The 27,199-nt window shown below is 38.4% G+C and overlaps 1 protein-coding gene across 2 annotated transcripts in view; it reads left to right on the forward strand.

Annotated features, from left to right (window-relative positions):
* Nucleotides 1-25,211, forward strand: part of VWA8 (von Willebrand factor A domain containing 8) — a 180,126-nt gene extending 154,915 nt beyond the window's left edge. The window contains exons 38-45 of one of the 2 annotated variants that reach the window (XM_053934989.1): nucleotides 1,086-1,194; nucleotides 1,914-2,070; nucleotides 4,773-4,881; nucleotides 10,024-10,149; nucleotides 11,830-11,988; nucleotides 19,484-19,582; nucleotides 20,753-20,991; nucleotides 23,334-25,211. In XM_053934989.1, the coding sequence (XP_053790964.1) occupies nucleotides 1,086-1,194; nucleotides 1,914-2,070; nucleotides 4,773-4,881; nucleotides 10,024-10,149; nucleotides 11,830-11,988; nucleotides 19,484-19,582; nucleotides 20,753-20,991; nucleotides 23,334-23,442 (1,107 nt within the window). In that variant the 3' untranslated portion in view covers nucleotides 23,443-25,211. Of the gene's footprint in view, nucleotides 1-1,085; nucleotides 1,195-1,913; nucleotides 2,071-3,461; nucleotides 3,521-4,772; nucleotides 4,882-10,023; nucleotides 10,150-11,829; nucleotides 11,989-19,483; nucleotides 19,583-20,752; nucleotides 20,992-23,333 lie in introns of those variants that run through there. The other variant, XM_053934990.1, reaches the window with a different exon arrangement.
* The last annotated feature ends 1,988 nt before the right edge of the window (nucleotides 25,212-27,199 follow it).

The following is a 27,199-nucleotide window of genomic DNA, read 5'->3' on the forward strand; positions in this document are numbered from 1 at the left end:
ATTGATATAAATTCTGTAAAGGGAAAGAAAATGATGTTTTGAATAGCTGCCAGGACGGTGTTGTTAGAGCACATGTTTTCAGTTCAAAAACACGTGTGGAATTCATGTCAGCATGAAGTTGAGTCTGCAAGACAGTGAATTCACTGCTCTACAATGAAAACCCTGATAATGCCAGTGAACTTCTGAGAAGGCAATAAATCATAGTTATTAGGACATCTAAATTCATTGGAGAATTAAATGTATTATGGTAGATAAAAAGGAAGTTAATTTTAAGTGGTTAGATACATTAATTTTCTATCTCAATCACTGGGTTTCGTCAAAAAAAATATAAAGTGGCACTAAATTATAGAAGATTAGTAAGGGGCAGTTCACACATGATTCACTGATTTACTACATGACTCAGAGTTCATAACAGGAAGGAGTATTTTTGCCTTCAGTCACCCACTTAAATCCAGCCCCAGCTTAAAGTGACTCAGCCCTGACCATCTGGCAGCTGTTGGGCGTTCAGCTGTGCTGTGAGTCAGTGGCGAAAGTGTCATCAGCGGACAGGTCTGGAAAACCCAGCATGGGAGAACTTCTGTGGTCCAGGCAGTAGTGTTGAAAACTGGTGAGCCTGTCATTGAACTGGCCATTTGCTGACCAGTCTCATCTCTAGTCACTGTTCATGAAAGGAACATCAATCTACCCATCAATAGGGAGTGTGGAACTGCAGCTGGGTGCACATGAAATGTGTAAATGGATGTGCAGTTCTGTGGATATACAATACTCTGAGAAGTGTTTGAACTGCAGGTGATTCTGTCTACAGGGGGATTTTGAGTTATGTTGGGCAGTTACCAGGAAGCAATTTCTGATCTGGATATGAACAGAATGCAGAGGGGCTCAGATGTGACAGTAGCCTTAGTTCAGGTGTGAATCTAATGTGCCACTCGGGAGCCCTGTTTTACTCTGCTCTGTTCTGAGGTGGAATGTTGCATTTACTGAACTAATGCTGGTCCTACAGCTGCTCAGCACACCTAGTATGTTACTAGGTTGTTGCGGTGTTTTCTTTACTGTAAGAGATATTTACATCTCTCTCTTTTTTACAGATAACCATTGAGAGGGAAAGTGGTTTGGATGTCAGCTCCCCCAAACATGGAAAAGTGGATCCAGACAACATGCCACATGTTGGTGGGAATATGTGGGCTGGTGGAACAGGTTTTTCATTGTTTTTGGTTGTTTTTTGATTTTTTTTTTTATTCATCATTGACAGATATCTAAGGGAGATGCTGTGCCAGTCAAAAATATACAAGCTGTCCTCTGCCTAGAGCTATTTTACCCAATACAGCGTTGATTTATTGCCAGTAAAAGAAGAGAAAAGAAGTATTTGCAATGTCTAACATAAACTGTATGTAGCAGATCTCTTCCTCAAATATATTTTTGTGTTTCCTTTTACTGGCCATACAGAGAACAAGAAGCTTGCAGCCACTGAAACTAGGCTGAGTCATTTGCCATTCTCTTAGATGTCCCTGTTGCTGTAAAAATTTAGATAGTGTAGGCAAGAGGTACACAGAACAGGCAAAGTACTTCCTAATTCTAATAGGTCATGATAGTGGTCACAAGAGACAGAGTCTGGGACCAGGAGCTTTGAAGAGATGTACAAGATTTATATGTTCTATGGTCCCCTTTGTACAGCATGGAAAGCATTATGAACCATGTCTCAAGGAACTGCAAACACAAGTATTCCAAGGGAGTTCTTGTTTACCATGATAGCTGTTAGGCTTTGAAAACCTTTCACAATAAATATTTCAACTGGGGATTGTTAACAATATTTTTGGAACATGTGTAGATGATAATGGAAGCTTTAAAGAAAATTTGTTCTTATTTTTTTATCGAATATATATTCCTAATGGTTTTTTTTATCTCAACCATCTTAGGAGGGAGAGACACTGCTGGGTTAGGCGGCAAAGGTGGGCCGTATCGACTGGACGCTGGCCACAGGGTTTACCAAGTATCTCAGGCTGAAAAGGATGCGGTTCCTGAGGAAGTTAAGAGAGCTGCTCGAGAGATGGGTGAAAAGGCCTTTAAACAGAGGTGATGTAAAAGTCTTCCTTTGCTTTTCCATTTCCCAGAAGAATTCAAAAAAGATGGCTGAAAAGAATTTTCTTTCTTAACTGCATTTATTAGCTACCTTAACCTGTTCATTATCACTTAACAGAGATTACCAGCACATGTTTTTCAGCTGTTCTGGATAAGATGTAAGGAATGTTTTATTGAATTAAGCCACAATGTTAAAATGACTGTGTGGTTTGGTAAAACATAGCTAGATGGAGAAGGAGAGTGAAGTAAATATTTATCTTTTTTCAAAGAAATAGATTATATGAAAAATTCTTTGAATTATGATGAATCCAGATTGTATGTTGTTAGGAATTAATCACTTAACAAGTGTCTTTCAAAATGGAACACTGCAAGCAAATTGCTTTTCTTTGAAAGATCTGTAGCCAGATGGTTAGAGCATGGTGCTTATAATATTGTGGGTTTGATCCCTGTATGGGCCATTCACTTAAGAATTGGACTTGATGATCCTTGTGGGTCCCTTCCACCTCAGAATATTGTGTGATTCTGTAATTTGAACTATTAAGCTTCAGCAACTAATTAACACAAACAGCACGTCTTCCCAGCGTGAATGTAATGTGTGATTACTGATCAACCCTTTCCCAGAATGTGCACAGAGATTCAGATTTCTTCCACCAACTGAACTCTCAAGTCAATCTCTAGTATTTTGTATTTAAAAAAAGCATCCCATAAAAAAGCATCTGATTCATAATAGAAACAATGGATATGTATGGTCTTGGATACTGTACATATGTCTGTGCATATGTCCACCTGGCATGCTTTGATGAGTTTCTACTGCCTGTGATTTACTAAATGAGAAAAAAGGGGAAATTCCTGGCTACTGCTGCATGCTGTAGGAACAGTGCAACTATGCCCTGTAAAATTTGGGTATCTGTACATGAAGTCCCAATTCCTGTCCTGCAAAACCCAACAGGACTGGCATGTACCAGCTCCAAATGTAGCTTATTATGAAACCACATTTGACTTGGATCATTATTCTGTACCACTTGTATAGTTATGGGAACTAACAGATAAAAATAGGGAGGTTGGAGTCCTCAGGCTGACAAAAAAAAAAAAGGAAACTGCAGATTTCACTGCTTTGTTTATACAGGATTATCTGGAGAGGAGAAATTTCATATAAAAGTTATTGATGCTTTCCTGGCTAGATAGTATTTTTAGTGGTAAACATTTTAAATTGCCCTATTTGACAAAACAAAATTAACAACTACTCTGGAATAGATGCAGAATTTTTCATGGTATTTTTCTGAAAACTACCTTTCACTTTGGATTTATGTAGAATGCAACAAAGTAAAACAGCATGTGAGGTTTTTTGGTTTTTTTTTTTTTTGAAACAAAATGTTTCTTTATAGATATGAAGATACTGAACTCTGTTGGCAGGATTCATGAAATTAAATGTACAGCACTGAAAGTTAGTTTTTCCTATTTCTAATGAATAAGAGTTGGCTATAATGACTGTGTGTATGAAAACTTTAAATAGAAAAAGACATGATAGAGACAACAAAGATTTGATGTTTGATTTTAATATTATCTTCAAAGGGTCAGTCTAACAGCAGTTCTCAGATATACTTTATGATCCAGGCAATTAACTTGTGATAGTGTTATAAAAACTTGTCATTAGAAATAAAATTAGCCTATACATACTTTACTCTCCATTTATAGTTCAGTTAAAAACACAGTATTTTTTTAAACACCATGAGTGAGATTATGCTGTTATGAAGTGCTTGTTGGAAATGGGCTGGGCACAGATAGGCCAATATATTTCAGCTCAGGACTGAACCCAGCCACATGTTGGGGGGTGGGGTGGGCAGGTACACGACTGCTGCCTCTCTGAGTGATGTTAGGTCATGGCAAATACTGAACAGTGAGCACTCCAGGCATATCTGTCTGTCCTCTAGCTCATCTTCACTGTTGGACCTCTGTAATTACATTCCAGTGGTGAATTTCACCTGTTCTGCTAAGCTATGCTGTTCAAAAGGTGGTACAGAACTTGAAATGGACACATCTTTGCTTATAAAGAAAGCATGTATCTGTTTTCATGGTGCAGGTGTGCTCTCTGTCACAGGCCTCTGAACAGGATAGTGCATGACTCATTTTCAGTGGGGGGAGCACATTTTTGTTAATGGTCATTTAAAACTTCTTTGTTTCAAGGTTGCTTCATTTAATTAAGCACAAAGATAAGTATTTGAAACAGTTACTATTTGTAAGTCTTCAAGGACAGATTTTATTGCATTTCACTTAACCTTTGTGTTGAAGCATGAGTCAGGATATGTTTAAAATACTCTGACAGTGAAGTAATGAATAGACACTTGTGATCCTTTTATGTACAGATAGCAGCACCTGAGCCAACAAAACCTTTCAAATTTGATCACATTTTCAGAACCTCTGATTTACTTCTCGAACTTCAAAGCAGATTAGAAGAGAGTAATATATTAGTAACTTTAATAAGTTTTAATGTGATACAGTCCCTATAGACATTGGTGAACCTCTGCCTTATCAAAAATTCACAAGAGCAGCTGCCACTTCTCTGATTTGTCTCTTCTGTGTGCTTGTTGGAGTCTAAATTTCCCTATTACCAAGTAAATAAACTTTTCGTTTACATAAGTAAATGGAAGATATGCATGTTTCCTAAACTGTTCTTAGCTCCTTGTTCTTTCCTTTAGATTGAAAGAGATTCAGATGAGTGAATATGATGCATCAACTTATGAAAGGTTCTCTGGAGCAGTCCGACGTCAAGTTCAGTCACTCCGCATCATCTTGGACAATCTGCAGGTAGTCTGAGATCCTCTGATAAAGGAACACAGGGAGGTTATTACATTAGGCCCCAAATGCTATCCTGCTAATATCCTGTTAAAATCTGGTGGTCATACCTTTGGAGGCTAAAAGCAGATTCAGGTTATAATCAGTTAGGAAAAACAGTTTCATATTACTGTTTTAAAAAGCAACCTACATGTGAATGCCAGTGCTCATCTCTACATGTTCCATTATTCCCATTCCACACCTTACAGAGATTACTTAACTCAGGAGCACAGTTTTGTGACAGAAAATGCTACTACACATTATTAAAAGAATTTTTGAAGGTCTGTAGAGCCCAGTCTTTGTCTTTACCTCCAGTCCAAAAGAGTATTTTTTAGGTGTGAAGTGCAAGTGCTATAGATGTTAAAAGAGGCACCCACTCCAGGTAGGAGCTTTATTTCATTTGCAGCTGAAAACATGGATTTTTCTCAGGCTTTTTAACTCTTGGTAATAGAAATAGGTATAGCCCAAATCTCCTAAGTGGAAACTCACTGAAACCAGCAGTTTGCCTTTCATCTGCTAACTGGCGTGGTAGCTGTTCTAGGTTTTTTTTTTAATACTAGTATTCATATACAGGGTAAATAAAATTGTAAGTGCATTGTTTCTAGGAGGCATCTGCTAATCTTCAGTGAAAATTAAAGGAAAAGTGATTTACTCCTTATAAGGCTTATTTGAGTATAAATATTTCTGTTGAGGGCTACTAACCACTAGTGTATATATACCTTAGTTTATTAGTCACTGTGCTGTATCTTAAGCAATAAAACTGAAATACAGAAAGAAATCACTCTGTATGATAAACAGCCTCCTCCTGGACAATGATATCCAATCCTCTGGCATTGCAAGCAAGAAGGGTAATACTTCTTTACATTTTTTTTACCTTTAAACCTTTGTGGCTACAACAGCATTACTATAATCATATATATACACAAAGAACCATTAGCCAGTTTTATTATGAATGTACCAATTCAGAGAACTCCTCCTGTAGTGAACATTTAAGTTGGGCATAATTAGGTGATTCATGCAATTAATATGTGTCTCAGTTCAGGACACAGACTTTTGGCTTATAAAGACAGGTCTCTGTTGAAAAAAATCGGACGTAAATCTCAGTTTTGTCTACAACATTTACATCTTGGGGGGGTTTTTGCCATGTTTTTAGCACACATACTATTGGAAGGATGCTCTGTGTATGAAATCAATAAGTGAATCTTCAGTTTGAAGTATTTTTTTGAGTCTGCCTCATCTGTCCCTTGGAGCCAAAATTCTTACGTTCAAGGGTCATGTTAATCATAATAAAAAAAATAAAATATTTTAACATAAGGAATCATATCCTCTTGCTTTTTTAAAAAAGGTCATTTTAATACCAAGGTAAAGTCTTATAAGCTGCTTATGAGACTTTGTTCACTTTCTGCCAAAACCTGTAACAGATAACCACAAAGTTAGGAAATGTAATTTATGATTATAAAAACTGAATTTGAAAAAGCTGGGCATAGAATAAGAGCAATAGGAAATAAAATTTTTAACTTCCTAATTTTAATACCAATTTTGGTAGGGATTTTACTAGAAGATGAACTAGGAAAATGAAGATAAATTGTAGTAGGAGATACTTAGTTGTAAAACGCCTTTTGTTAATAAGGAAGCTAAGTACAAATACATTTCATGTGATATTTTTGAGAGGAAAAAAAGTTGTTTGAATTCTTAAGCATAGTAATTCATCCAGCCCTCATGAAGAGCTGTGCATCTGTCTCCCATTATTTTCTGTATAGTCCTGTGTACACCCTGAGTTCTCAACTAGAACAGTTTTCTTTCTGTTACCAGTCAGTCATTTCTCATATCTCAAATAAGAAACCAATGGCAAAGTTCGTTGCAGTAAAATTTGCAACTCAGATGTCTATATGTTTTTAACTTTGTGAAAATCCCAAATTACCTTCTCAGTAGAGAATGTTTGGCTTTTTAAAAATGTTTGCATTTGCTTTGTTTCAAACTATGTTCACATAATTAAAATATGTTGCCCATGTTCACTTAACCTGGATTTTCTCTTAAACATATGCCTTTTTATTGTTAATTTTGTGTGTTTGTTTAAAATATATTCATTTAATTAAATTTTACCTCCCTAGAATCAAGAGGCTGGGGTTTGGGTCCAGTTGTCTATGGCTCTCCAAACATTAGTAGCAGCAGAAAGAGATTTTTTGAATAGGCAGATCCTTGAAAGTGACATATAAACATAGTCTGAGAATGTAATTTCATTGTTCATTTTGCTTTTTATAACTTACTGATCTCTGTCAGCTCTTTGAACAACATTGTCAAAACATAATGAGGTTTTTTTTATCTTCTGTAGAAGTAGCAAAGCCAGAAGTCCAGGAAATCCTGCCACTGATGGGCTCTTTCTTCTCTCCCCTGAAGCTTGTCTGGCCAAATTCAAAAGGTTATGTCAGTCAGTCACTCAGAAAGACCTTCTTTAATGTGAGGTGACTTGCTTTCCAGAAAGTACTTCTCTCATTATTGATTATTGCAGAGAGAACTAGGGGCAACTGTCCCTGTGGCTTCTGAGCATCATTTAGGCTACATTTAAACTGGGCAAACCTGAGCCTGAGTTACTGAGACTGCTGGGCACTCTCTGATTTAGACCATATAGGAACGGTCTGGTCATAGCAGTAAGAATAAAATAGTAGCAGTCCTATAATAAGTATGGCTTGGAGAGCTGGAAATATGAAAAATCCTGTGCCCTGTCAGTAGTATTTTCATTATTTCAGCAGCTAAGGGAACATTTGTGTAACATTTTCCCAGAAATTTCCCAGAAATGCAGACCACAACTGGCAGTGTTTAATACATCTCTACCATTATGAGCTACATAGTTAGATGTGATAATTACACATACAAACCTTTTTCTCTGACATAACAGCTGTAATTTTTTTTGTAAATATGCCTATGACATCTTCTGGTGAAAAGAATTACTGTAGTGATGCACTGTGATCAGCCACTGCCATACTGATAAGATACAGTATGTAGCACATTTTTCTAATTCAAAAGCAGCACAATAAATGTATTTTTCCACCAATATGGTTGCAGTATATTGAAATTGTAATATGTTGTATGTCCTTTCTAATCAAGTATCAAAACAAGGTGTATATATATTAGTTATGGTTTTCTCTTAAAATTCTGAATGCTTTTAAACTTAAGTTGGTTTTAAACATATGAAAATCACATATTAAATAAGATTTGAATTTTCTCTGTCATATGTAAAATGTGTGCTTTGTATAATATCCTTGCTTAAGGGGATTATTTTTTCAGCATTCATAAAAGGAAAAAAATTCTCAGTAGTTCTGCATAGAAGAGGCGACACTAAGTAGCCTGATTTTAGCATTATTTTGGAAAGAGGCAAGATCAGATTTTGTCAGCATTCTTTCCTATTTTAGGATAGGATGTCAACTCCATGTTCCTTCAGTAAAATTTCAGCTCAAATTCTGGCTTTTGAGGTCACTGGGAATTCACAGGTGAATGTTACGCAACTCTGAAGGCAACAAAGGAATCAGTGATCCTATGTAAAAAGTAATTTAGCTTTCATCCCAGGCGTATTTAATGATAATAGAAATTCCTAGTTGGTGGTACAAACAAACTCATGGATGCCCCACTGCCAAAGAGGCTCAAAGCTCAATTGACTGTAGCACCGTGAAAATGTATCAGAGAACGTAAGTGGCTGAATTCACAACCTCAGAAATCTTTTCAACTTTCCCTTCTGTGATTTACTAAAAGGCTGAGGTTTCCATGTCTTTTGGGAAGCATTGTTTTTTCTTCCCATCAGGAAGCATCTGTAAAGCTTTTGATTTTGTTAATCAAAACATTTTTCTGTGGCTTTGTAGTCTTTCTGCCCACTTATTTTCATGGGCAAGTAGTCCATTAATCTTGAGAAATTACAGGCAGTAGTCTGAAGTTCAGAACTCCTCTCTACACACTGAAACAAAAAACTCATACATTAAGTCCAAAGCAAAATCAAAGATTCTCTGAACCCGAAGAAGTCATTACCTGCCTATACAGAACTATAAAGATTCATCTTTTCAAATCCCAGGCCTGCAGTTTACTGAGGATTTGTAATGTAAGACTTCCTGCTCATCAGAGAGGAATTGATTTTCATTCCCAAAAGTCAATGTTTAAGGTAGTTTGTGTCCTGTTGGATATTTGATTTTCCTCCAGTTGCTGACCAGCAATTTACTGAGATGTCAAAAACATTATATATATAGAAATTCACAATTGTCTTTCCTTGTTGGGCTTACTATTAGGATGAGCAATTTTAACATGAAGAGTTAAACAAATTAAATAAACCATAAACCCCGTATATAAAGACTCTACTGTCTTTAGGGGATCTTATGTATTATGAACCTATCCTACCTTATGATGAAGCTATCCTTTGAAAACATGCTTAAATATGTTGCTTATAACATTGTAACACTTGAGTCTTCAATCTTAACTGCATGCTCTGCAGGAGCATGCAACAGGAGTTGCATGAATGTTTGAGTTCATGGATTGTAATGTATTTTCATCAAGTGGGGCTGTAGATAACCAATGTCCTTTTAACTAAAACAAGTTTATTGGACTGTCTCTTGAGTATCATGATCTTAAAAATAGGTTTTTTAAAATATGTAATTAGTTTATACTGTTAATATTGTTTTAAAAGCAACCATTTACCATTGCCTAAAATGGATAAAGTGGATACTATTTTGTTTTTTAAGTCAGCCAGTGACTTTTTCTTGTTCTGTGTGTATTGAAAACACCTAACAAATGGTCAGTCATGTGTGTCTCTTCAGTTGTATGTGTATCTGAACAGCCTTGCCACACACATTTTCAGCGTATTTGCAAGAAGAAGGGTTAACATTTCTGCAGTTCACGTTACATTCCCATAAATGAAACTACTGAAAAAAGACCAAGTTACAGAGGGAACATGTTCTTTGTCAGTGTTGATTTTTCTTTCAGAGAAGAAGGCCAGGACAGCTGTGAACATGTGTTTGGATTTCTTTGACTTACACCAAAACTATCACATCATTACAAAGAAATTAATGTGTATGTCATGTGCAGTAGGTCATACATTGTCTAACACACACTCACATCACATCTTTTCTGTTGTAGGCCAAAGGTAAAGAAAGACAATGGCTGAGACACCAAGCTGTTGGAGAGCTAGATGATGCCAAAATCATTGATGGCCTGACAGGAGAAAAAGCCATATATAAACGACGTGGAGAACTTGAGCCACAAGTAAGTCTCTAACAAGAACCAGGGAAAGGTGGAGAAGCGCTTAACCAGTTTGCTGATTTCATAGTGGCTGTACAGTGCCTCTGTTTGGAGTTTGAGTAGGTTATATGGATGAGAAACTCAGAAAAATATCTCTGGCTTGGGATGTCCCTGGCACAGAGGCAACCACTGGATGGAAAATTTGCTGTTCCTCTTCTTATAGTGTTGCATAAATATTTCCTGTTGGCCACCCTCAGAAAGAGGATACCAATCTAAGCAGTGCTAAGTTTTGATCCAGGGCAACAGTTTTTTACATTTTTATTTTGTATTTTAATGGTCAGAAGGTAATTAGAAGAAAACATTTATAAAAATTATATAAAAATTATAATATAAAAAAGTGTGAGTGAAAGCCATTAAGATACTATAAAGTTGACTGTCCTATGGCCTGATTCAGCCATTCCTTAGAAGGCTTTACAGTAAGATCTATGTGAGTCAGCAACAACAAGAAACCACTTGAATCAGACCAACTAAACCTGGCCAAAACTATTGGGGCTAGTCCACAATATTTAATAGTAATACTTAATGACAGATGGCAATTTTTAAGTACACAAAGTTGTTTTTTTTAAATGGCTGAGTACAGCATCTTTTTACATGTCAGATACCTACATGTGATAAATCCCTGATATTTTTTTTTATGCTGTTTGGTCCTTAGGTTGCTTTGAATGATTGATGGAATTTGCCACTGCTTGTCTAAAAGATTAGTAAGAGAAAAGTGATTGAATTCTCATTTTTTAAAAATGTGTTTACTCAATGTATCAGTTTTAAGGCTTTGTAAAAATAATTCATTGAGGAAAAAAAAAGGACACCTTTAAGTGTGTGCATAAAAACCAAAACAAATGTAGGATTTAATAGGCCTTCTTTTGTTTCTGGGAGGGTAGGGATGCCACAGTCTATTAAAAGAATAATTAAAAGAATAAAGTACAGAAATCCTTTAAGGTAAAAGGAACATTTTAGCTATTTGTTTATATTGTGACTAGGTTTCTTTTGTCAGGTCATCTTTAATAGCCTCATACTTGAATCTAGACACATCTCATTGCATGCTAAATAAAACACCTCCCTTGAATGTACTGTGCCAAAACGTGTTAGAACAGATGGGATTTGTTTTCAGAGAAAAATAATGGTTTCAGCATTAGAATGAAGATGGAACTAGTAGTTAATCAGAACAAGATTTCAAACATTTTTGGAATGTTACTAACCTCAGCATACAAGTTTTTACAGTCATATACAGTCGCTGTTAGTACTGCATGCCAAGGAAAAGCATTTCTATTATGAGCCCTGGCAGAAAGCGCAAATTTGAGACTTTTTTTACTGAAATAAAATGTTAAGAATCAAAACTGAAACAGAAAAAAGTATTTTCCTGACAAGCATCTGTGGAATTTTTTGAGATATTTTGTTTCCAGTCATTGAAGCTGAGGGGAAACAATGAGCTGTGTTATCTGTCAAAGAGCTGGTTTGAAATAGAAAAATAGTTGGGTTTTTTGTTCTTGAAAACAAAAACCAACAGCAAAACCAAACAATGTTTGCTGGATAAAATTTTCTTGATTTACAAAGTGCATTAGGTTCTCTTTCTGGTATGTTTTATTTTTACTAATGGTTAGCTTCCCCGTTTCTAGTGGGTTCAGTTGTGTTGTGTTTCCCTGTCAGCCGGGGAGCCCCCAGCAGAAGCCCAAGCGCCTGCGCCTGGTGGTGGATGTTTCCGGCAGCATGTACCGCTTCAACGGGGTGGATGGGCGGCTGGAGCGCTCCATGGAGGCTGTCTGCATGGTCATGGAAGCTTTTGAGAATTATGAGCACAAATTCAAGGTAATTGCAGCTGGGCTAGGAGCTCTGGGGTTATTGCACAGGCTGTTTGCAGCACTGGAAAAAGTGTTTCAGCAGTCAATCTAGCCAAAGAATATTATTCATTCCCACAAGGAAATAAAGACATTAATCTATTTCTAGCAACCTGAAAAGTAATACTAGTGAGAGGGTAAGAAACATTACACATTTCAGCAGGGGAGTATTCAATCTAAGACTTGGATTTAGTGAGATTTGCTAGAGTTTTTTTTGGTTTTTTTTTCTAGTTTTATCTGTTTCTTTGAGAAGAAACACTTAAGCCTACAAAGTAAATATGAGTTTCAGGATGTGCAGAGATACCACGTCCTTCCATCCGGCCAGAGTGCACACAGCAGTACTTGGTCATGGGAAGAGACCAGACTTCTTTGTCCCTTCTCTCTTCTAGTTAACTGAAAGCAAGAAGTAATTTCTTGTACTGAAACATACTAGGTTACAAATGTTATTTAATGGTAGCCTGCAAATGAAATGTAAATAAATGTATTCTTCTTGTCTCAGTAAGCCTAAAAAAGGTCTAGGCCATGTTTCTTTAACCGTACAGAGGAGAGGAATGGCAGTCTCCAGTTAATTCTGGACATCCTCTGTGTTAAACGGAAGAATAGAAATGTCCACCACCTTTACTGAAGAGCATATCAAACATAAGAATTGAAATACATCTGAACAAAATGTAAAATCTCCTAAACAAAGTTAATAGAAATTTAATCCAGATCAATTCAGTCAGGTCTGCTTCACCTTCTTCCTCCAATGACATGATTCTACAGGTTTCTGTTCTTCCATAGAATCTCATGTACAAAATCAGGCATGTGCTTTTAGAATGTCTTCTAAAGTCCAATCATGCACACTTCTATTTTTCAAGAGAAAAGTCTATAACAGGAGACAGGCATTATGTTTTTTTCTAAGAAAAAGGGCATGTGCTGCCATCTTCTTTGGCAGTAATGCTTTCTTGCCCTTAAACTTTCTTAAACAGAGCACACTGCAGAATTTCAAACAAATTTGAAACTATGGTTTTGCTCCCAAAGTCACTACATTCCTGAAAACATAATGAAAATTCACTTGGTAGAGAGTGATGCTCTGTAATCCTGTTGGAGGAAAATGCTGTAACCATAAACTTCTATCTTAGCCCAGAGAACCCATGTGGGAATTCAAATGTAATTTAAAAAATAATTGGAAATCAGGGCTTTATTGGTTCTGCTGTTCATGTATCTCCTGCTCACTGATAATAGAAAAGTTAAGGACAAATATTTTCAGTGACAGTTCAATTATGCAGCATGATTTGTGTAGCTTGGTAAATCAGGCATATCTGAGCAACACAGATATGAGTATGGCAAAATGCAGGATCATTCACACAGAAAAGTAGTGGGCACAAAGATAAATATCATATATTGTGGTGTAGTCCACATGGTTTTGTAAAGGCAAGTAAGGTATCTATGCATATGACAAGCAAGGTAATTTGGTTGGTTGGTTGGTAGAGTCTCCTTAGCCAAAAGCAATTGACAAAGTCCCTTGGCAGAGGCTTTTGGGGATAAAAGAGAAATCCTTTAGATAAAGAAAATACTGCTAAAAATATAAGAAACAGCCTAAGTGGTAATTTTTTAGTGGGTCCGTGGAGGAGCTGTGGTAGGATCTGTGCCAGAGCCCATGCTGTTTTGTTGTTCTGTATATACATGAGTGATCTGTTAAAGGGGATGAATAGTGACAAAAGTTGCTAATTATATGAAGTTACTTGAGAAAGTAACAAGGGAAATCCAGCTACAAGAAGCTGAGAAAGACCTAGCCATAAATGGTGACTGGGAAATAAAATGGTAGGTGATGTTTAGTGATTTTCGATGTAAAGCACGGCAGGTGGAAGAAAAGAATTTTTGCTCCCCCATCTCACAAAAGTTCTTGTAGACATGAAAAAGAAAAGATATAACAAAGATAACAAAGATTGCAAAGGGTATGGAAGTGTCCCCATACAAGGAATTACTAAATAACTAAGCAAGTTATATAGTAAGAACTGCTCGGTGTGGAAGAGATGAAAATCAAGAAGCTGATAAAATCTTGTCTAAAACAGAAATGGTGACCAGGGGACAATTGTTCATTCTGCTCTTATTTTGAACAATAAATTATGTTACATTCACACACCTGAGAAGAATGGCTTAGAAAGTGATAACACTGGAGGATGTAACGCAATGACAGATAACCATTTGTCCTTATTTCCAGTGCAGCTCTGAAGCTGAGAATCCAGAACCCTCAAGTGCATGCTAAAGGAATGACATGTAGAACTAGATATGCAGCCAGCACGCTGTGGATAATTAGTTAAGATCATTACAAACTCTCTTCAATTCTGTGATTTTAAAATCTATGGGTCAGGCTTTAGAGAGCAGGAGAGGCAGTGATTTTTTTAAAATATCACTGACTTCTTTCTGTACAACTCTTGACACTTTGCATGGTGCTGCTGATTTTTCTCAGGACAAAGCTGAAGGTTTGGTATGTCTGCAAAAGTAGCATGCATTTCTCATATCTAAGAGAGGAACCATTTGAAAAAGAAGAGCACACAACTGTGTAGTGTTCAGTTAAAAACCTGCAGTTTATCACTGTTTTCTTTCTTCCTTTTCCTTATTCTCTTCTTCCCTGGTTTTATAAAAATAGACTTTTTTGGCCTTCAGATATGCCTGCTGTTATCTGTTCCTGTTGTAGCCCCATCTGCATGGCTCGCAACAACAAATGCTGCAAATTTGAGGGGTATCTCGTAAAACATGTGTTGAACCAAGGGGATCATCTAGCTTGTTGAGCAAAGGGGATTTACATAGTAAAGTTCTCTTCAGCTACCTAAGTGTAGTGCAGACTTTGGAAAGCAATTCCTGGCTTTTGCTCAGGATGACTTTTCTGATGATGCTTGGTTTACTTCTCTGCTACATACAGTTTCGAATTAATCAGATGGGCTCTTCTTTGGCTGTTTTATCCCACCCAGCTGAGTTTTCCCATGGGTGGTACCCTTTGGTATCAGGGATGATGTTGATTGTCTGATGATCTTAATAGCACTGATTGAAGGTAAAAAATAGTTTCTTCTTGCCTCCTTATACAGAAGACCTGAGTATTGGGTGTGTGACTGCACCAAGCAGGTAATGAAGTTACCTTTTATAAAGTCAGACGAGTGCAGCAGGTTTTTATCAGCTTTTTATGCTCATGTGGGACATCCTCCCTACTTGTATTTTGCGTAAGTGCAGGTATTGAATCATTCCTTGTCAAGGGGAAAACAGGAGGCCCATCTTCTGAACATCCCATTTTAGGTTCCAATTGTTTGAAAATGCACAGAAGGGCATTTTGTTCTCTTTTTTGTTTGAGGTAGTAGTATGTCTGTCACAAACTGTATGTTTTTATATCATCCTGGATTACTGTGATTTGCACACATAATGGCAGATTGAGGAGGCATGTCCAGTAAATTATCCAACAGCAATTTTATGAAGCCTTAAAAATATTGTGACTCAATAAATAGCATATTATGTAACTGGTAGGAAAAGCCTGAATTGTTATTTATAGCTATATTAAAGGGATATTGAAGATTTTATATGCCTCTTCCAGCATTATGTGTTTGCAACATTTACAGTGGAGGCAGCATTGCTAATTCAGGAAAAGAAGAAATGGTCCACATGTTTGGCAGAATAGTTTATTTTAAGTAATAAACAAAAGGTTTAAAATAAATTTAGAAAAATAGAATGTTCAGTGTTGTCCAAAGAAGAGACGAATTTATAAAGATCTAGCCCTCCAGCAGAGTCTGATTCACACTGCCTTTTACAATTCAGCACACATCTTCTTTTAGCTTTTTAAATGCCTTCAGAAATGAAACCTTTTGCCATGGCAGCTGCAGAAGACAGTCTTCCATTTTACCCATTTTAGGCAGCAGCAACCATCCATTCAGTGCAAAATGTGGCAGTGAAACAGAGATTGTTTTAACCTTTTCCTATGGAAAGAAACCAACAAAATGATGCTATTTTGAGATACATGTTTACATGTTGTGTACCCTGAATAGAGCAGTCCTTGTCTCAGCGTACCTTAGGCTATTGGAAAACATGCTCCGGTGTTCCACGATAATATATTTCAATTAAGCTGCACCATGGCAAATGTATTTTGCTGCTGGATTTGTCCTGAGAGCCTTTGCTTGCAATTTTGTGAAACTTAACCAAAGTCAGTTTCAACTAAGATTGTATCACAGCTTTTCTCTCACTTGTAACTCCATCCACATAAATCCTCCTTAGGGAATTTATGGGGAAAAAGCATCAGATTGGATCCCTGCTTTTCAAGGGCCTTTCATCTGCGCTCATCTTTAGCTACTGCAAAGGAAGGAAACTGGTTTTGACAAAGTCTGCATGTGCCTGCATGTGTTGGGGTTCCCAGTTGACCGGGACTGAGGAGCTGTCTGCACCTTTACTTTACAGAGAGTGCACCAAGGTAATATGAAATCACTAAGGGTTCATTTACTAGAACACAGATCAGGCAGAGGTAATAATTTGCTGCAGGAGAGATTTTAATTCTTTGCCTCTTCAGAGTGAGCTTCTTTGCTTCAGTTTTACTCCTCTCCCAAACTCTGTTTTCCTAAATTGTGACAGATTCCATACATTCCCCTGGGCAAACATCTCTCTTCTGTCACTTCTAGAACTTTGCTGTGAGCCTACTCCCATCCCCCCTCCCAGGGAACATCTCCCAGCCTGCAGTCTTATGTTGATTTAAGTCAATCCAAGTCAGTGCAGCTACATTCCCTTGCTGTGAACTCATCCAGCCTCACAGTTTGGGGAGCTGAGCTTCCCAAAAGCAAACTCTCACTCATTAGATTTTGGCTACTCCTGGTCCTTGACTTGGCTTCGAGAGGGATCAGAGGACCATGAGGACCAGCACATGAGGCTGTTGACCACAGCTCCTCTTTTCCCCAGTGCAGCAGGATCTCACTCTGTTGTTCAGGAGGCCCTAGCTGACCCAGAATGCAGCAGTCAGGATGAATCAAATAGCCACTTCTCCCCTGCTGCCTCACCAAATGTTTTTAAATCACAAATAGCATAGTAAGCTGTCAGGCAAGAAACAAGGAAACTGATAACATCTGCTAAAGATAAGCACACATATCGTATTGGGTGCATGCATGGGCACACACAAAGAATAATAAGCAGTTCTCTGAGCAGGGAGCAGACAGGACATGATGTTCCCAGGTGGATGCCTTTCCGTGCCTGCAATAGTTTGCTCAGATCATTTCAGCCTCGCCTTGCCTGTAACCAGGTTGTCTGTTCCTGCCTTGTGCAAGAATGTGGAGGGGGCCCTGCTGTAGGGTCAACATCTAGTGTTTCATCAGGAGATACAGCAATTCCCTTTACACAGGCTGTCACACTGAGTTTAAACTCAGACCGTTTGAGATGAAAGCTTGGTCTGTTACTGGTGTATGTCAAGAACCACAATGATATTCCCAAACAGCAAAGTTTGGCCTATTCCCATTAACTCAGTATGGCAGAGCTGACCCAAGGACAGCCAGTGGGAGACATCCAGGAAGCCAGGAAGGAGCCTTCTGCTAAGGGATCAGCCTTTTTATACAGGAGAATGGCAGCATTTTGCTTTACATAGTTAGATTATTGATTTAAAAGTGATACCAAATGCAAAACTGCTCAGCAGAGGATGTGCAAGGATTCATAATTAAGAGCCTACCCTGAAGATGTGTGGGCATTTCTGACATTGCATAAGAACCACGAGCACTGTATATTTTCTGCTCCGTTAAACCTCTGCTTTATTTAGTTCCTCTGATTTGAATAGCCTCTAATTTTTAAAACGGTACTCGTGTGCATATTCCCTGTGCGTGGTTCAGATTTTATTAAACAGGATATATTCCTGTTGTATTTAGGAAGTATGCTGAATGTAGCCTCAGCATTATTCTCAAAATTTGTATATTTTCATTTGCTATGTCTTCATGTCCATCGAGAGAGAGTCTGAAGCATTATCAGTGATAAGAAATAGGTTTTGAAGAAAAAGCAGACAGAAAGCTTTACATGAGGCTTGGTAGCAAATATCAGGCATGTAAGAGCTGAGGAGAGCAGAAATGGGAAAAGCCAACAGAACAGAAAGAAATGGGATTGTGTGGGGACTAGATTATATAAAGGTTTCCTAGGGAAAGGAAGTCTGGTTTACATGGGGCTGTCATAAAATGGTCTGAACTTCGGTGAAATAATCTACAGTATGTAGCACATTTGCTCTTTAACAGAGTGAGGTGTCACCTTTAAAAGTGTTGTTCCAGCTGCTCTAGCTTTCTTTTGATACATTTTTAAGCAAATTGGTGATGTGGAAACAAAAAGAGCTTTGTCTGTAAAGACTGCCATTTCTCCTCTCTCTAGGACCTGACTTATACCAAACAAAGTGTCTTTCAATAAGAAAGAAAAGACAGAAAAACATTGAGGAATAGACCTGACTTTTACCTAATGATTATGTGGGAATTAGGGATGGTGAACCCAGCAGGAACCTGTAACAGTACTTGAAAAAAAGAAAACAGAAAGGTAAAATACTGCATCGAGGCTCCCTGTCAAGTAAAGGCAGGTCCGGAAATGCAGGCATGTTCATGCTGAGGAATTGCCAGCTCAGGTCTGTCTGGGCTCAGATTCTGTACACTCTGCTCTCTTGCTTGGTGTAGACAGCTCTTAAATCCATTTTTGTCCTGCTCATGAATTCTCCCTGGAGTGACTGCCACAACACAAAGGGCAGGTCAGGACCTTGCCATAACTCAGCTTGTCTTGGTTTTCATGTAACAGCAATGAGGCTCTCACAAGAAACAGAGGCCTTCGCAATATTGCGTTATTTGTTCTATATTATATTTGAATATTTGAACTATTGAATATTTGAACTGCAATAGCAGTTCTATGTGTCAGTTTTGCAGCATCTTACAGGAGAATGATGTGCACACCATTTCCTTTGAAAACATACTGGGGCTCTTGGAATTCGCTTCTCTACATACTTCCAACAATGGCTTTGATCTGTTACGCACAAAAATTAGGAGTGCTGATTTTCAAGAAAGGGGATTTGTAATACCTTTTTTTTCAGAGCAGAATGAGGTCACCAAAAGGATTCATCAAACATAGGAGCTACTCTTAAACAATGTGCTTTTTGTCAGACTCAAGAGGATGAAAATTGCTGTTTTAAAAGAAATACGTGGACAATGTGAGAGGGCAAGGTCTTGATCTTACAAATCTCCACTCTGCAGTTGGTGGGATGATGTGAAAAACAGATCATGGAAATAAGGAACTGTTCCTTAATTTCATTATTTAGCAATTCTTTCCTATGTTTTCGTGTCAGTGAGAAAATGCAAGTAGTTCTCTTAAACAGCTGATAAACAGAAATAGGCAACAGCACTTGGGGTCTTCTGTTGAAAATTGCAAATTGCCTTTGATCTGTTTTATGTCATTGTGAGCCAAGGGCCGTTTGTGACTAACAGATGACTGATGATGTTTCTTTCTTGTAGTACGACATTGTTGGACATTCAGGAGATGGCTTCAACATCGCCTTGGTTGGGTGTGACAAAGTTCCCAAGAACAATAAGCAAAGATTAGAGATTCTTAAGGTAAAAGTGATGCTGGTAATTAAGGATTTTATGACTGCAAAGATAAAATTGTAGGCAAGTCACAGAATGCAAAACATGAGGATAGTAAAATAAAGACACCAAAGCAAAAATCTGTGTATTTCCTTAAATTTAAACAGGACCTTACAGAGACATGGCAGAAAACAAATTGTGCCAAAGTACTAGAAGCTAGGTATGCCGTATTCTGGATTTCTACGCCCTAAATGTGTCATTTTGACTTCCTGTCAAAGGATAGGGGAAGTTCCAAAGATGATACAGTGATGTAGATAGTCTGCCCAAATCATGTGATATTATTAGTGCATAAGTGACTCTTTCAAAACTGTAGAGGGACCCCAGGTCAGTGATTTAGCCCGGTACCTTCAAGAAGTAATGCATCACAGTAGCATTGGGAAAATGCATCAATACTAAATTGGAAACATGTTAAATCACAATGGCAAAGTGAGTGTATTCACCAATTTTTTTCTATAGTAGGATGAAGAAAAATTGAGTATGTTGTAGGATTTACATGGTTGGCAGCTTGATAGGCTAGAAGCATGTATCTGAGCTTCCTTCAAAAACTATTTTTAAAATAGCTCCTTTGATCAGCAGAACCTGATTTAATAACATCTAAAATTCCTGGCCTTCTACATAGGTAACAGCTTCATCATTGAATATGGTGTATTTATTTTGTAACAGCTCAAACAAAATGTTTTATCATTTTTAAATGTGACTGCCACTGTTAGGAATCAGATATTTGATAACTAAGACACTACTAGGATTTGGAAGTCCAGTGCAAATTATGAACATGCAGGAGCTGTTCATAGCATTAGAAAACTAAGCCCTGTTTTCTTCTTAAAATACATAGGAATGTATTTACTCAAACTGCAGCTGACTGAAGTATTTTATCTTCCCAAAGGCCCAGTCTAATTAGGTCCCTGTGTGGATTTTGATTGTTTGACCAACTGTTTTCAAGAAGTGCTGCCTGTCTTAAAATACAACATATTATGTACAAAAAGCTGTACCTTCTTTTCTATCTGGAGCACATGTCTGCACTTCTGATGGATCCTCTAATACTGCAGTACTGAGTATTTACTGCCTCCTGTGCTAGCTGAAATGAATGCTTGTTCCTAAAGTCATTTTACATGTTTCCACGTGGTTGTGCTGTGCACACAGACCATGCATGCCCACGCTCAGTTCTGCATGAGTGGAGACCATACCTTGGAAGGGACAGAACATGCCATTCGGGAAATCGCCAAGGAGGAGGCGGACGAGTATTTTGTTATCGTCTTAAGTGACGCAAATCTGGAGCGTTACGGAATTCCGCCATCGAGGTTTGCACAGGTCTTGACCACCAACACTCAAGTCAATGCTTTCGCCATATTTATAGGATCCTTGGGAGACCAGGCAGATAGGTAAGCATGTTTAGTTTATGCCTAGTACTGTTTGCTTTCATTCACATAAATCTAAATTACGCTTTTATTGCAGTGAGTTGCCCACGCTGTTGTTCTACACCAAGATTTTGGTCATAGTACCATAAGATCATAGAATGGTTTGGGTTGGAAGGGACCTTTAAATATCATCTATTCCAACTCTCCTGCCATGAGCAGGGACATCTTTCACAACTTCTCTGGATGACCTGTGCCAGTGCATCATCACTCTCATTGTAAAAATTTCTTCCATAGCTCCAGTCTAAATCTACCCTCCTCCAGTTTAAAACTGCTACACCTTATCCTGTCATTACAGGCCCCAGTAAAAACTCTATGTCCTTATGAGCCCCCTGTATTTATTGAAAGGCCTCAATAAGCTCTCGCTGGAGTTTTCTCTCCAAGCCAAACAACCCCAACTCTCTCAGCCTGTCTTCATTGCAAAGGTGCTCCATCCTGCTGACCATTTTTGTGGTCCTCCTCTGGACCCCCTCCATGTCTTTCCTGTGCTGAGGACCACAGAGCTGTACACAGCACTCAGTCCAGGTGGAGTCTCACCAGAGTGGATTAGAGGGGCACAATCACTTTGTTCACCCTGCTGGCTGTGCTGCTTTTGATGAAAGAAAGCCAGGGTACAATTGGCTTTCTGGGCTGCATGTGCACATTTATGGGTCATGCCCGAGTTTTCACCCATCTTGTTTTTACTATTTTCGTTATTAATGTACTGGTGAGAAGCTATAGCTCCTGAGTTGTGTCAGGGAGGAGACTGGCTTGTAGATCCTGCAGACATCCCTTATAGACAGCAACTACAGAGCATCCTGTGCATCCAAAGGGAGCAGCTGATGCCATTCTCCTGCTGCCAGATATGCACTATACCCTTATGTAGTGTCACCATGTAATCATAATAGAGATGTGGTGCCTTTGTTATTGCCCAGTTTATGGTTCCAGTGTATGTAGGCCTAAGAAAAGAGGTTAAAACAAAATATGCTGGACTTAATTGGTCTTCTAAACAGCCAAAATTTTGATTCAGATACACCCCTTATGTTAGAGACATAAATTCTTTGGAGTGTCTGAGACAATATGCCTGGTTTTAGTTCTGCTACATAATTTCACTTTAAAATGTTTGGGCACAAGGGGGAAAAAAAGAAATTCTGTCCCAGTTGTTCTTTCAGGTTCCACATCCACTGAGGACCAGTACCTGCAGCAAAAAGCTGGTATAGCCACAAATATCAACAGTGTCTTTTCTGTTTCTGTTTGAGTCTTCAGCTAGAGGAGAATGAGAGAAATCTGAAAGGGAGTTGGCCCCCAGTAAATAATTTTAAGCAGTAAAGGGTTGAAAGATACAACTGCACAGACACCATGAGTTGTGGCCGCAGGTGTGTACATCAGACCTGTGTTAATCATCAAAACAGAATCCATTCTGAAAGATTATAATTACAGAAAGTAAATTTATTTTACTTTTTGATAGGAATTTAAAAAAGGGAAAAGAATAATCTTTGACCATATCCTGCTTTGTAAGAGATCTTATAATGGCCTAGTTCACTGGGTATGGAAAATGCACACAGTGCTGTCACTGAAATGCATTTCTATGTATGTGGAAGTGCAGAATTAGACAAAGCCTTCCTGTAACTGCTGTGGGGGAAGGAGAAGGGAATTTTCAGTTTCAGTTTTCTTTTAAACTAATTTTAAACATGAGCGTTTACTCACTTTTACTCACTTGGAGGAATAGTATAGAGTAAAATCTCCTATAAAAAGCAAAGAAAAAATAAATCCCAAGGCTGCTAACTGGGCATGAGGGAGATAGGATTTGTAATATGCATCTAGTTTGACTTTTAAGGATGGGTTAAGCTGTGAATAAAAATGTGTCAGTTTAATATTGGCAGAAGAATACATTTCTGTGTAATTTGCAGCAATGTCAAAGAAATACAAAGAGCACAGTTGGAATCATTGGACTTGTTGAACTGAAAGAGCAGTGGGTTCATGGTAGTCGATTTAGGATAAGTATCTTCATTTCCAGTGTAAATCTGTAGCTGTCCACAGCAAACCAGTTGTGGTGACACCTCATGGGATCACTGGTATCTTGATTAAAATGGAGTTCTGGCATGTCAGAAAGAGGATTTCTATCCAGGAAATTGATAGAAATCTCTGGAAACACTCTTGTTTGTGTTGCTGAAAGGAACTCTGTGCCCTACCTGCTCTCAATGTTTCTCCCTCTGTTGCTTTCCCAAACCTTTAATTGCATGGTGACAGCAATGTGAGGAATCCTGTCCTGTGGTAGGGAAGATAATTTGAGGTGTTAATTGTGTTTTGTCCCTCATTCTGCTCCTTAGGCTGCAGAGGACACTGCCAGCAGGTCGCTCTTTCATTGCCATGGATACCAAAGAAATCCCTCAGATTTTGCAGCAGATCTTCACATCCACCATGTTGTCAAGCACCTAAGCATCACCAATGTCACCAGGTGTGAACTCAAAAGAGGAAACCCACTCCTGCTGGAGGTACAAACCCTAAAGCTGAGGATAAATACAATTATTAATAAAATACATACCCTTCTTTAATCAGCCAAGCAACCATAATCTACATGATGGCCAGGCTGTAAATTTTCCTCCAGAATCTCTCAAGCGACTCAGCACATTCAAAGGGCTGCATCAGGGCAGAGGATGGTGACAGAATGACTGTTTTTCCTGAGGGACAAACAAAGGACAGTCTGTGATCATTCCTCTGCCTGCCGTGTTGCCAGCTTTACGGAATCATCTCACCCTATTTCATTAAACACAGTTCACTGGGATTTGGTAATCCTGTGCAAGGCAGATCCAGGCAATCTGTGTCAGTGTTTCGCGTGCATATGTTTGAATGAGTGGTTAACTCTGATTTAAACAGGATTGCTCTTGCCAGGCAGGAAATCCTTCCTCTCCTGTTGCTTTCTTGTCTTGATGGGCATCAGGGCTCCACCCCGATGCTGGGAACAATGGAGCAGTTTGGAAACACTGACCATCACGTGTAAACATTCATTATCTGATCAGGCACTGTGCTCGAGTTGTCAGAGCTAGAGAAAGTGCCTGTTAAGAAGTAAAAAAAAACAAAAATACATTGGTTCAGTTCTGCCTATGATAAGGGGAAAAGGTCAAAACACTCTTAAGAACCCAAGAGGCAGTGTTTCCAAGAAGGGCCGTGTCTCCTTTGCACAGCTGATGATGCTGCACCCACTGCGCTGTTACACAGAATCCCTGAGATGGCCTCAGCACGTGGGGGTGACTCTTCAATCAGGAGACAAAAAGATTACTAGTGCTTTGCTAGAGCACATTCACAGTCTGTTTTTCTTGGGTCATTTGAAGGTTAAACTGCAGGAGAGATTTAGGCACGAAAAAATAAGCTATTTTTTATAAAGGAAGAGGGAAAAGTATTTTAGCAAGATATCTGTGTTAGAATGTATTTAATATCCAAGTTAGTTGTAAAGACTTACTTTATGATTCAATCAGTTGGTGTTTGGCTTGTCCCATGAGGTGATAATTCCTCTTTATCTACTAAAGAAGAGCTATTTTGTAGTTCTTTGGGAACAGTGGAATACTCAATGAATTGAATGTATGATTTAATTAAGCTGGTGCGGGGGATGTACATCATAACTGATACTAATTAGAGAGTAACTGAATAAAAGAACATTCAGGAAGAGTGCTTATAAAAATCTGAAGGAGGAATTGCAATTCTTTTAATTTTTCTCTTACTCCTGCAGTTGATCAAGCTGTACCTTGAACAATATCTTTGGGAGAGAGGAGGCAAATTAATTTGGTCTCATTAAATACAACCATTGGTATTTCAAAGGGTCCAGCTTCTGGTGGTCATTCTCTAGTCCATCAGTCCTGCAGCAAAAATCTTTACCAGAGCATCAAAAATGTCCCCTGTTTAGGATGAGTTTTGAAGCCTGGTCAGCTTTCAAACTCTGTATGACAAGAGGGGACGGAAGACATTTTTCAAAGTCTTGTTAGCATTGTTATGATAACTGTATATGTGAAAACAAAGAGATTGAAGATGCAGTTCCTGTTTGGAATTGGGAGGAGAAGGTTGAGAAGGTTATCCCTGGTTGGGACAAATGCACTTGTACACACATAAACACAGATGCTGCTACTAAGGGGGAAGTATGCTTCAAAATAAAAATATCTTGGTTCTGTAAACATGTGATGAGATACTAAATGCAATAAAGAATTGAAATATTAGTAAGGCTCTTACTAAACATGTGGTTACATGAAAATTCCTTTAGCATATCTGCCTTTAATGCCAGCAAGTCCTGAAAAAAAGAACCTTTTTCTTGCAGTACAGCAAATGCACTGTACACTTTCTACATGACGTGTGTGGATAAACTTTCTCACCTCAGATTTAAATGCAGTAAAATACTGTCATCTTTATCATTAAAAAAATCAATGCTATTTAAGGGAAAAACTATGATAAATCCAGTTTTTAATCTTTTACTTGATTATGCCTCTAAATCATACTTCATGTATAAGTATCATTTACAGTTACCTTTCTGTAGTGTTTGGTTTTATCTTTGTTTCAGAAGATGTTTGCTGCGTTTCAGTTCTTGTTCCCTCGGCCAGTAGGATTCAGCCATGTCCAGGGCCAGGCCTGGCTGTGAGGGTGGGTGGGAGTGGGTGGAAGTTCTAAACCTGTCCTCTTTCAGTATCAGGCCATTCCCACTTGTCCTATTGCTACATGCCCTTGTACCAAGTCCCTCTCCAGCTCTTCTTTAGGTACTGGAAGGTGCTGTAAGGTGTCCCTGCAGCCTTTTCTTCTCCAGGCTGAGCAACCCCAGCTCTCTCAGGCTGTCTTCACAGGTGAGGTGCTCCAGCCCCCAGACCATCTTTATGTCCATTCTCTGGACTCACTCCCACAGGGAGTGTCCTTACTGTGCTGGGCCAGAGCTGGATGCAGCACTGCAGCTGGGCTCTGTCACGAGTGGAGGGGAAGAGGCACTGCAGTAGATTTTGAGAGAAAGGGAGAAGAAATGAGTGAAACTTTTCAGAAGGAAAGGGGTTGGGTTTTGGCTTTAATAACATTTCATTGCAGAGCATATTTGACCTGACAGTGTCTTTCTAAATCATAAAAATTCAGGGCAAAATTTTCCCCAGGCTGTACATCTCTCACCTGCTTTAATGCCCATCACTACCCCAGGGAAATCAAAGCAGCAACTGTGCTTTTCCCTGTCTCACCAGGACTTGCAGTGTTATTTCACCGCTCAAAAATTCAGCAAACACTCCTCTTTCATGTTCCTAGGATTTGCAGAGCTTCCTAATATGCATTTATTTTTAATTAGTGGAATGCTTAAGAGTAACATGGCTTTGTCTGCCTAACCAGTGGCTGCTCTCACTGCAATGCAGGCAGCAGCTTTGTGTGTCACTCATCCCCTCTGAAAGCATGTTAAGGTATTTTTCATCTCTTCTCACAGTTTAATAAGGCACTTTTGCACTCATCAGTTTTTATGGAAAGGCCCAGTTTTGGCAAAAGAATAGAGCTGCCAGTTGGAGCAGGGCCTGAACTATCACTAGTGCTGTAATAGCATTAGTCACATCAGAAGTAGTTCTTTTAATTACCTCTTGTAATGCAGATTTTGGTCTAATTCTGTTTGTATATGTAATGTGTTCATACCCACTAGCCATCTAGTTACACTATACAGTCATTTTTGGGATTATTATTCAACTTTGGTGTAAAAATTAAAAAAAAAAAAAAAAAAAAAAAAAAGAAGAAACCACCAGAAAGCCCAGGCGGATGAGATTTCAATCAGAGCAAATGCAGGTGATGTCTCATTCAGGCATGTCAGATTGTTCACAACAATTTGTAGCAAACAAAGTCCTCTACAAAAAAATAGCTTGCAAAGCAAACTGTTCAGCTGAAGGATTTCCTCTCTAGGAGACAGTCTTTACACCACCAAAATAAACAGGTAACGAATTGCCTAAATCTGAAGTGGTTTTGATTTTGAGATTGCTGTGTCAATGTGAACAGCATTTTCACTGAATAAAATGTTTTCAAGTCAACTGCATTTTCTGGGAAATAAGTGTATGTGTGAAGAATGCAGAAGAGATTCAACAATTCTTCAGGATGAAAGTGATGGTGAGTTTTTTCCAAAGACAAGGACAAAACTATAAAAATTTAATAACTTAATTTTCATGACCATCTATTCTCCACCTTTTGACAGGACAATTAAACATAT

This window comes from Vidua chalybeata, chromosome 2 (assembly GCF_026979565.1).
Source record: "Vidua chalybeata isolate OUT-0048 chromosome 2, bVidCha1 merged haplotype, whole genome shotgun sequence".
Lineage (NCBI taxonomy): Eukaryota > Metazoa > Chordata > Aves > Passeriformes > Viduidae > Vidua > Vidua chalybeata.